This window comes from Alexandromys fortis, unplaced genomic scaffold (assembly GCF_014885135.2).
Source record: "Alexandromys fortis isolate MF-2015 unplaced genomic scaffold, M_Fortis_MF-2015_v1.1 scaffold_121, whole genome shotgun sequence".
NCBI classification, from domain to species: Eukaryota; Metazoa; Chordata; class Mammalia; order Rodentia; family Cricetidae; genus Alexandromys; species Alexandromys fortis.
In genome coordinates, this window is record NW_026068037.1 from 2338732 (window position 1) to 2350919 (window position 12188).

General features: G+C 36.5%; 1 protein-coding gene across 5 annotated transcripts in view; it reads right to left on the reverse strand.

The window, feature by feature from the left end:
- Tbc1d5 (TBC1 domain family member 5) overlaps window positions 1-12188 on the reverse strand; it is a 429722-nt gene that overhangs the window by 192342 nt on the left and 225192 nt on the right. For all 5 annotated transcript variants that reach the window (XR_007595848.1, XM_050165069.1, XM_050165070.1 and 2 more), the window contains 3 exons: window positions 3103-3211; window positions 1617-1706; window positions 1445-1519 (listed from right to left, as the gene is read on the reverse strand). Coding sequence is in view for 4 of the 5 variants with exons in the window: in XM_050165069.1 (XP_050021026.1) it covers window positions 1445-1519; window positions 1617-1706; window positions 3103-3211 (274 nt within the window). In the remaining variant the exon portion in view is untranslated. The remainder of the gene's footprint in view (window positions 1-1444; window positions 1520-1616; window positions 1707-3102; window positions 3212-12188) is intronic.

Sequence of the window (12188 nt, forward strand, 5' to 3'; positions counted from 1 at the left end):
GGTAGTTGCTTTCTTCCAGCCATAGTCCTGCCCAGTGTGGACTTCTAAGGTGTTCCTTAGGTTTTTTTTTCCACTAAAAACTGATGCCTCCTTCCTCATCACTTTAGAGTTAGCTCCTACGAGACCCCTTGCACTTATAACACACACTCTTGCATGCACACACGCACCAACACACCAGCCCCTACATGTCTCAGGGACTGAACCCATGTGATCAGGTCTGGAAACAAGTACCTGAAAATTTAATTTTGAACATGAAAAATTCTTAGACTGTGGACACAAGCCTATAATTAGCAGTTAATTATTCAGACTGAAAGTTAGCCAGGGACAAATAGACAATCCATTTATTTTCCTATGTTCTAATGGATTGATGTTTTTAATTAAATTAGCCAAATTCTGGCAAATTTTCCACCAAGGAAAACAGAGTCCAAGAAAACAGGTAGCCATTTTTACGCTGAAACACAGCTTGTATTAATGACAATATGGTTAAAGTCAAAATCAAGTATATAAATTTTTAATAATAATGAAACATATTTTGGAAGAAACAGCCAACCTAAAATTGCCATTTACTTCTCAAAAAAGAGTATTCCTACATTTAAAAAGCAAGAAATAATTTATAGTCCAGTGGATAGGTCCAGAGAAATTGCTATGGGGTAGATCTGACAGTTCCTACAGCCGCTGGGTTGACAGCTTAGCGTCTTAGCACTATTGGGAGGTGCAGAACCTCTAAGAGCTGGGCCCACAGGTGCTGAGTAGATGCCTCAGCAGATAAGATGCAAGCATGAGACCCTGGGCTTGAATTCTCAGCGTCCACATACAAAGCTGAGCATGGCTTTCTGTGGCTCTAACCCCAGCAGTGGGGAGCAGAGACAGGTGGACCCCAGTTAGCTAGTCTAGCCGAAAGCAAGCAGGAGTTTTAGTGAGACCTGGTCTCAAGGGAACAAGGCAAAGAATGGTAGAGATGGATACCATGTCCACCTCTGACCTCTACAGATGTGCATATGTACACGCGACACACACACACACACACACACAGACACACACACACATCAGGATCTAGGTAGTTCAGCATTTAGAATAATGAAAACACGGCATGAAATACATTGTTTGCATAAGGATTTTCAGATAAGATACCCTTACCCTACGCAGATGACATAAATCATTAAAGCATGATTTTCAGAATGAAAAGGTTGGAACAAGAATAGAGAAGGGCTTAGTAGTTTAGAGCCCTGGTTGCTCTTGCAGAGGCCTTGGTTTGGTTGTCAGCAACCATATGGTGGCTCATAACCACCCATAACCGCCGTCTCAGGAGATCTACTTGACTCCTTTGGCTTTCAAAGGCACCAGACACACAAATGTTACACAGACATACATGTAGGCAAAACATTCATACAAATAAAATAATGAAATAATTGAAAAAAGTAAACATAACAAAAAGGAACATTACTCCTTCATCTTGTGAAAGGGGATTGTTGATCATCAGATCCTGTTGGCCAACAGCTTTCCTTGGATTAGTGATATGCTGGTAAAGAAAGAGACATATCAAAGATCAGAGGCTGGTGAACTTTAAATTAAGCATATGAAAATAACTGCATTAGTTACATTTACTCTTTACTTACTATTTCTTTAATACTGCTATACCATGCTCTTAGTTCTTTAATTCTACTTATCCATTGACTTTTGTCTTGAGGAAGAACACAAAGAAAGAGCTATTGGGGGAGAGAAAAAGAGATAACTTTATAAAAAGTAAAATCTACTAAGTATGAAAACCAGGTTAAATAAAATTGCTTGAAAATATAAAGAAACACTCCATTCGTGGTATGTTCCATTCAATATAACCATTTCAATTCCCAATAATATGCTCATGGATATATTAAAAATAGTTAGGATAGTCAAAAACTAAATAATCAATGGTTAAAAAAGAATTAAAAAGTTAAATCACAAAATAGATTTAAGCTTTCTTCAAGATTTATTCTAAAAAGGGAGGAACACAGACAGAGGTTCATTTCTAATTGTCCTGGAACTGGTAGGTGGTAGGAAGCTAGTGCAGGTAACACCTGTAAGCAATCCCTAGGTCTGCAGGACAAGGAGGGATCTGAGGGTTGAGGGCATGAAGTGATGCTGCTCCTTTAACAGCACAGAATGTAATTTACAACTAGCAGTCAGCTTATCAAAGTAACATTCTTAAAATGACAAACTTGATTTAATTTAATACATTAATAAAATGAATCCAGACTTAGGTCTATTTTTAGTAAATGAAATATACTTAAAGTTAAACAAGAGGAAGTGAGGGTGGGGCACAAATATTTGAATACCAATTTTCTAGCAGCAGGTCTCTTGTCTGCCTCTTAAGAAAGAAAAATGCATTTTCATTATTAAATCTAAATTATTAAATCTAGAACCATATAATACATCATGTATTTCTTATTATTTTGATTTGCACAGACTTTACATGCTCAATTTATGCAGATAGTACTAAAAATACTGATAGAGGTCATTTAAAAAGTAAGTCTACACTCAAATTCATTCATTTTAGAGAACAAAAAGGGCTAAGTTTTCAAAGCAATTAAAAAGATGACTACAGATTCCATTACTGCTCTGGTCACCAATGCCCCCTCTCGGAAGGAGAATGACCCAGTTTCCTTCTGCTCTCCTGCTTGCCCTCCATTTACGTTTCTAAGAAAAGAATGTCAAGTCTTTTCTACCTGCTCTTTAGTGAGACAAAAGGAGAGTGACTAATGATAGCAGCTCAGGTAATAGGGACTTCAAGTTTACCCACTTCATTTCTCATGCCCAACTTCAAGAAAATCTAAAAAAGCCTCCTCCATGTAATTTAACAGTACTTCTCTGAAAAGTTCACCATTAAAAGAAGTAAAAAGAGCTACTTCAAAGGATTCATTTACTAACTCTGCTTGCCCCAGTGGCTCAACCTTATTAGTAAATGTCCTATGCAAGGTAAACACTAATGGTCTAAAAAGAAAAAAAAAAAAAAAGGAGTAAAATCACCTGGAAGATTTAGTGATCCCTGTGTGGTAATCTTCCAGGGCATAGGTAATGTGCTGATACACTCCCACCACCAACTGTAAATAAATATTTCCTTCTTACCTTCCAGCAGATGCTGCGGAACCTGCTGCTTCTTAGCTGCCCATTAATCCCCTTCTGTCTTATTGTTGCCAAGTAACTGTTGTTTACAAATAGTTCTTCCCATTCTTTCCTGTAGGAAAGAAACCAGATCAGTGGTGTCCTTCTGTTAAAATCCTTCTACAAGAGGAGTGCTACATGAAACTAATTTTAAATAGCCTAAGAAATTTAACTTCTAAAATGCATATATTTAGTGGTGTTCTGTGTCTGAACGAATGGCTGTCTTCTTGGACACAGTTCTTCTGTAGATTTAATGAATATGTAGATCGCTATAATTATCCTAGCTTCTGAAATTTGTAATGTCTATGGAGGCTATTCCATTTCCTCGAAAACACTGGTAGTATAGTTCAGTGAATAAATAAGAAAAATGACTCTTTATAAAAATATATGACTTATTTATATATTAACAAAAGTACACCTGTTTCCAAAATTACATAACAAAGAAATGGCCTGTTGGTTGTACCAACTTCTCACATGAACGAACTCTTTGAGTAACTCTGATTTGTTTCTTGCTAGGCTGGACAGCTAAATACAACAGAATAACCCCTTTTCAACAGTGCATGTTTCCTACTGAAATCTCCACAGCAGCTCATTACACCATCAGTGTGGAAATGTTAACAGGTGCAGAGAAATTCAAGACAACATAAAAACTGTTAAAGGCAAGCTTGAATACCTTGTAGTACCTGCAGCTGAGTAGATAAACAATTGAAATATGCCTCATAGGCATGCAGGCACCAGGGGCCCACACCTGCGCCTCATTAATATACAAGTAAATCTGCTCTACTGGGAAACAATTGGAAATTAATTGTCCCAAACCATTAACTGAGGTTGACTAAAGAAATTAGACCAACACTCCCAGCATCTTGCACCAAATTAAACGATAAGAGTCATTTGTCAACAGTTGAGGCTACTAAGATCTGCTTCATGAAATTACTCTTCCATTCCAAATACTACAATAAAATTTACTTAAGATGCAAAATTCAGTATCAAAACCAAAATCCCAGATACAATCTCTGAAGAAAGAAACCCTAAAGAAGAAAGCTACTGAAACCTCAAAAATACAAGGTCATCAGTGGCCGGATTCCATGTATGTTGAGAAAGGACAAAATAATAATATCTACCTTAAAAAAATGTTATAAGGACTGGGTATTTCCATGGCATAGGCATTTCAGTCTCCAATGTAGGGCAAGCAAACTTATTTTTACAAGTGCCACGATGCCTGCTGGGCACATGAACTCAAGAGAAGCTGTGGTGACCTACACAAGGCCTTGTAGAGATCAACTTTGTTTAAAATTCCAACAAGGAGTCTGGAGGAACTCGTGAGGCACCCAAGCATACCCGAGGAACTTTGTCAGTTAATGACTGCTTGGGGAGAAGTTTGATGGCTACTCTTGGTGGTCAACTTGACTACACCTGTAATTAATTGAAACTCAAAAACAGAGGGCACACCAGTGAAGGACTTTTTATTCAAATAAGCAAAAAACCACACAGCTTTATTACAGACCTTTTGAGGTGGGAAGATATGTTTATGTATACACATATATACACAGAGAGAGAGGGGGGAGGGAGGGAAAGAGGGAGAGAAAAAGGGAGAAAGAGAGAGAAGAGAGAGATTCTGTAAATTCTGTTACTCTAGAGAACCTTGACTAGTACAAAGCCATGGGTTGATTACCCATGCCCCAGTGGGTAAATCTAGGCCCATATATGCAGCACTAAATGGACTCAGTGTGTTAAATAATAAGTGTTTTCAATTCCAATAAGTTCTACACATACACTCATAGTATGTTTTTATGAATTTCTCAGTAATGTTCAAAGATAAGATAAAGAAGCACATTACAGAGATCTGTCTCAGCTTGTGAACAAATGAACAGATTTCAAATGTATTCTGAATCCCAAATTAATTTGTAAAACAAACAAACAAAAACAAGTATTCTCATGGCTTGGAAGCCATCAATAATTCTAGATAGGAAAAAGAAGTATGAACTAGTGACTTCCAATCTCTGGCTAGACCGCCATCCCATCGAGTAAAGTAGGCTTCTAAGGTAGTGGTAGGCTTCTGTGCCCCTTATGCAATGAAGCAGTTATTAGGTGTGATGAGTGCCTTGAATTGACCCTGTGCCTTGACTGGCACAAAGGAAAGGAGCCTGGAGCAAAGAAATTTGAGTATCTCTAAAATCTGCAATCATTTAAACTTATTTATACATATAGTTTAATTAAGGTGTAACACTGCAAATTGATGAAATCTCTAATGACGGAGGCACACAAAGGCCACAAGGTAATCTACTGTCTCTTCTATGGAATAGTATTTGACCAATAAAGTGATAAAAAGCAATACTTATACAGTGTCTACTAACTGCTTAGCATTCACAGAGACACAATTGGGTGTGAACAGACAAATCTTTAAGCCAATGATGGTAAGATTAACAAAGCTCTTGGGTACAAGAAATGATTTTATTATAATTAAAACTAAAGACTTAAAATAACTAAAATCACAGCTACAAGAATTGATCTATCTGAAGTTAAAGAGACTACAAAGGGCAAGAGAAGCTGAGCCAAAATAAATTTTTTTAGTGAGCATAAATATGAATGATAGAACTAACTGATCATGAACTTTGGGGAAAATAATATGAAATACTAAGGACTTGGTGATAGAGATTCTTAATTTATTTAGCATAAATAAATAAAAATTAGTGGGCAAATTTTGTCTTATATTATATATCAGATATACAGGGTAGTAGTGGGCAGATCTGAACTGCAAAAGCCTGTCAATAAATGCCACCAAATGATAAAAAGTTCATTGCAATATTGTAGACAAAAACCCTTTTTGGTTTGCTTGTTTTTGTTTTTCCTGACAGGGTTTCTCTATGTAGCTCACACTGGCTGTCCTGGAACTCACAAACTCACAGAAATTCACCTGCTTTTGCCTACTGAGTGCATGCATCACCACCACCTACACAAAAAACTTTCACCCCTATAGAAGCCAGTTTCTTTAATTATGTGTCTTTAACTACTCTTTTCAAATGAGGAAACAAATATTTAGAAAAAATTAACTACTCACAAGAGAAAAAGCAAATCAATGTAAATTAGGAAAAGTACCTTTAAGAATAAGTGAACTAAAGACACAGCATGATTCAGACAGTACAAAGAAAATGATCTGTCAATCAAGCAGGACAGATCTTATGTTTCTCCTTAGATGTGAGTTATCATTCCATTTAAAGGCAGAAAGAAGGTAAGTTGTCAAGAGTCCAACCAAGAAGATGTGGAATGACCACAGTGAAGAATGATCTGGTACATTTAAACATTTAAAATTCTTTACTTTTTTACTTTTTAAAGATTTCATATATGAGTAATGTATTCACAGATTTCCCTACTCCCCTTCTTCCCTCCAATTCCCTCCCACATATCCTCAACTCCCTCTCAAAGTCATGGGTTTCTTTTTAGTATTACTGTTTTATATAGATATAAACTAATACAAGAGAACTTACTAAGTCTGTTTGGTTAGTATTGCTAGTATGAATTATGTAAGGCTGATCATATTTAGGTGGGCTCCTCTTTAGGAAAGACATTCTCCCTCCTCAGCAGTCATTAATTGCCTGGAGCTATTCCCTACCAGTAAGGTTTTGGGTGACAGATTCCATTCAACCTGGCAGTCCAACTAGTGGTATCATTGTTTACATGTTATTCAGGCAATCATATCATTTAAGTTCATGGCTGAAGCTCAGACATGATCTTTCAACAGGCACCCTGGTCCTCTGGCTCTTACAGTCTTTTCTATGATGCTCCCTGAACTTTGGGGGTATAGACCTTGATCTTTAGCTACCCCTTTGAAAAAAGCATTAATTAGTGCCACTAAGTGGCAAATACTCTACCATTGCAGGCACTAGATCCCTGAAAACAATCAGCACTAAAACACTGATTAGCAGTGGCTGTCTTCGAATTAATTTGATAATGCTGATAAGTACTTGGAATTACACAGGTACTCCTCAAGGAGACCACTGTGAGTGAATAAAACTTGCCAAGTATGTAGTGACTGTTCCCTAAAAAAACTCCAAACCCAAAGCAGCAAAATAGCAAAATTTTGCAATTGTAACTGATGACTTCCCTTTCAATAAGACTTAGTTCCATAGTTAGGCTTCTGCAACGGTTTGTTTTGATTTTTGTTTCTGACATGAAAATCAGCTTGCTTTGTTTTGACAGAGCATCTTACTGTGTAGTCCTGGTGGCCTTAAACTCAGAGATCCACCTACCTCTGCCTCTTGAGTACTGGAATTGAAGGTGTGTGTCACAACACCAAAATCTAGGAAATTATTATGAATATTCAATGAATGAACACAGCTATTGATTATAAAGATATCATCTATTTTCTAATCTAGTTTCTAATTGATGTCTTCTAAATCTATTGTTCGTTAATTTGTCACTAAAGTAATGCATAATTATGTGCCAAATTTAGAGAAGAAAATTTTAATCAGTGATCTAGATTACGGTAAAATACAGGATACATCCATATTCTACAGACAGAGTGTGTTATATGTGGTAATTTCTACCCAAATTTTGGATATCATCTGGAAGTGAACAGTGTCCCTATAGCAGTGAGATTAAAAAACTCAAACAGCATTCAATAAAATCAAAAAGAGGTGGGTGAACAAAATTCAAACAACTATAGTAAGGGGAGTCTACAAAATACATAGAGTATGGTATTGGAAATCTTTACTATTTGGAGTTTTATGCAGAGTTATTTTGGTCTTTAATGACCCCAGAACTGCTCAGTAGGTAAGAAGAGAAGGGTTATCACTGTGAAAAACGCAAGCAACACAAAGTAGGAAAAGAAAATGAAGGCGGATTCTCAGGCTTCTGGGATGTGCAGTCAAAGTGTGATAGCACAGTAACTCTCAGAACCTGGTCATGCAGCAGAGGAGCAAAGGTCGAATGCTCTCATCACCTTGTCATGGTCAACAGCAAGGAATGCAGTTGACGGTACAGAGGAGATGATCTATGAGCAGAACTGAATATGAGCAGAACCAAAGAAGCACGAAGGAAGGGAGACTTGGCATAAAAATGCTTGCACAATTTTGTGTTCCTAATGTATAATATGAGATTTTAAAATTTATCATATCATCCATGACCATACCTTTTTAAGCAAACACAAAGGGAAACAGACTACTTTAAATCTGTTTCCAACGTATAGAAAACATATTAAGGATGTCTACCAGCAAAAGGAGTGTATCATAATTTCAATATTCTATGCAATATCATCTAAAGGAATGATTTTGAAAATACTAGTCAAACAGAACAAGAACCATCTAACTCGGAATCAACAGAAATATGGAGGGCATAAATTAAGTATGTCAGCATAAGACTACAGAGCGTGAGCGTGGCACGAGGTACGGTAAGCTGCAACACTAGGCCTGCAGGTGCCAAGATCAAGCAGACAAACACTGATGGTATGTGTAATTACCTCATTTTTAGCTTAAATCACAGGTAATGAGGGAACTCCGAGTCTCTAAAAGGCAATTAGTAACTCTACTGGCTTTTTGCTTCCGTTATAAGGAATTTTTAAAAAGTTACTCTTATTTGAAGCCTTTCTCCCTGCTCTGATAAAACATTAGGGCATATCCCTCATACATATGTACATACATACAAAAATGGAATGTACAATTACCCATAAGCTTAAAATAATTTCTTCATACATCTAGGTAAAATATGGTCTATTCAATGAGGTTTCACTGAGATAAAGGTGAAGATTAGTTTATCACATGGAGACTTGCTAAAATCTATTGAAATATTCTGATTCAGATTAGGAATAAATGAAGGCTAGAAATCTTGAGCCCAATCTTACATTCATTAGAATATAAAGAAGTGAATTAAAGTACAGTTGAAGACTCATAGCTATAAGACTTTAAAAAATAAAATATGTATCATATTCTTTATGTGACCTTAAATGAAAGATTACATTGAAACTGGTGAGCTCATTTAATCATACTTTTAGGAGAGGAATCAAGAAAAACTTCATTAGAAGGTTTCAAATTTTATAAAAATGTTTTATTTATACAAAGTCTTAATTGAATATAATATAATAATGAATATAATAAAAGTCATTATATTACTAATCAAAGGATTAGCATTTAGAAGTATGGTCAGAAAAGGTTCTTATGTTAGACAATCTCCGTGATGCCAATGAGAGTAACTTTGTATTTCATGATGTACTGGTATTTCTCAAATTCCTCCTGTGACTTCTACTATATCTCCTGAATAGCCTTTCCATTCAGCCTCAGTTATTTAATGTTTGTGGTATGGGCTTGATATATGACTTAGAGAATATGATAAAGGCGTATGCCTATAGGCATAGGCATATAACCTCAGGTTGTCAGGAAGCCTAGGGCAGTCTGAGCAGTACAAAAGTATTTAAAAGTGAGAGAGGAGGGCAAGACAGAGACTGAGCACAGGCAGGCAAGATAGAGTGGCATATCATATACTACATAATACCAGATATTCTGTAAAGGCACACTCATAGTATCAGAAAAAAATTATCTTCCATGAATTTTGCAATAGATGTTTATTTGCCAAAATCTGATGTCCTATTTGAAAGCCAAATCTATCTCTTAGAATATGTATGTTTTTCAAGAGTAGAATGGTTTCTAGGGTGACACACTATAACAATACATGTATCCTTTAAGTGTTTTCACTCAAGATGCCTTTAATAAACAGCAAATGATGGCACATGCCTTTAATCCCAGCACTTAAGAGGTAGAGGCATGTGGATCTCTGTGAGTTTGAGGTCAACATGTTCCACATAGCAAGTTCCAAGACAACCAAGAATATATAGATAGGCCCTATGTATTGGTTTATATAGGAGTGGCCCTCATAGGCTCTTAGATTTGAATGCTTAATTACCAAGGAGTGGCACCATTTGAAAGGATCAGGAAATGTGGCTGTGTTGGAAATACTACGTCACTGGGGATGGGCTTTGATATTACAAGGACCCAAGTAAGGCCCAGTGACTTTCTTCTCTTCCACCTGCCTGCAGATCTGAATGTAGAATTCTCAGCTACTTCTCCAGTAACATATTTGCCTCACTGCTACCATGCTCCCTACCACCATAATGGACTAAACCTCTGAAATATAAGCAACACCCAATAAAATGTTCTCTTTTATAAGAGTTAACATTGCCATGGTCATGGTATCTTTTCACAGCAATAGAACACTGACAGACACCCCCTTATCTAAAATAAATAAATAAATAAATAAATAAATAAATAAATAAATACTGAAAAAAAACCCAACAAAATACAGAACAAAACACTACAATGAGACTACAATTGACTTGACAACCTCCAGGTGAGCACTGTCCACAGGAACTGAGGTGAAAGGAATGCTTTGTATTTCACTTTCCACTATGACAACAATTACATATATCAACTAAGCAGCTGATATCTGGTTAGTACAAATAAAGAATTACAAATTTATTGTAATTAATTTAAGTAGCATCATGTAGCTCATGGCTTCTATACTAAGCTCAGAGTGTTTAAGAACACCACTCATACAGACATTCAATTTTAAAAGCAGCAACTATTAAAGTTCAAGGGATATGAACCCTTGAACAAAACCATACATGACACTGCTGAAGGAGGCTACTTGTTTGTTTCCTCACTACCAGGTAGCTCAGACGAGAAATAATCACAGAGAAACGCTATCATTTAAATCACTGCTTGGCCCATTAGCTCTAGCTTCTTATTGGCTAATATAATATATAAATTTAATCCATGTCCACCAATTTGTGTATTGTCACATGGCAGTGGCTTATTGGGTAAAGTTCCGGCCTCTGTGCTGTTGGTGGGGCTCCATGGCTTCTTTCTACCTCCACCTCCTTTCTCCCAGCATTCAGTGTAGTTTTCCATCTAGCTAAGTTTTGCCCTGCTATAGGCCCAAAGCAGTTTCTTTATTCATTAATGGTAATCACAGAACACAGAGGGAATCCCATATCTGTAGGAGGGGGTTGCTTGCTTGTCCTGGCTGTCCAGACCCAAAATAATCACACAGAAACCATATTATTTAAATCACCGCTTGGTCCATTAGCTCTAGCTTCTTATTGTTCCATCTAACACAAATATCAATTATTGCTCTGTCCTGTGCATCTTCATCCAAAATGCTGCACATCCACTAGTCACTTAGTAGCTGCCTCTGTTATCAGATTAACTGATTCAATATCCTGATGATTTTGCTTAATTACGACTACAGTTCAATAGTACTGAAGCCAGAAATTCGGTTATAGCAAGAAGCTAAGAGAGAAGACAAAGGTTTTGGCTTAAATATGTATATATATATATATATATATATATATAAAAACATGTTTCGGTGAATTCATGATAGGGTGTATGGTTAGAAATGTCATCTGTGGATGTATGCAAAGCAGAAAAGATGGGAGTTTCTTCTTTAAGCTCCATCAGCAGCCAGGTGGCACAGAAGCAGGCCAGATCATTGTGTTGTTTACTTTCCCAAACCTTATCCTTCCTAAAACCTCTTGCACAGAAATAATGATCCATTTCAGCCTTTCCAGACTGAAAAGACAGAATTAGACAGAGTGTGGTGAGTGTCAGGGGAGCAGAGCCAAAAACCTAAGTCACAAGAGGTCTGTCTCTAGTTCTAATATGGTAGAACTCTGCTGTCCAACAGATAAAAAATTATTTATAACTCTATCTTGAACTCTAATTTTATGTATTTTTTTTAACAGCATAGAGCTAAACATTATAGCATGCACATACACTAACAGTGACCTGGAGGACTAAGAGCAGGTGTTTCAGTTGTGAACTAAAGAAAAAGCAGTCATGTATCCAAGGAAAGGGACTCTCAGGGTAGAGGTTTCTATGTAGTTTACCCTCTGGTTTCAAATTAATGCTGGTCTTTTCAAAGATAAACATTTACATGGGCTTATAAGAAGGAGTTTACAACTGATTATACAAAAATAAACAAACCTAAAGCCAGCCTCTTGATAATAAAATAGGTTTAATGGAATTTCTGAAAGAAAAATAAAAGAAATAAAATATTGTCTCATA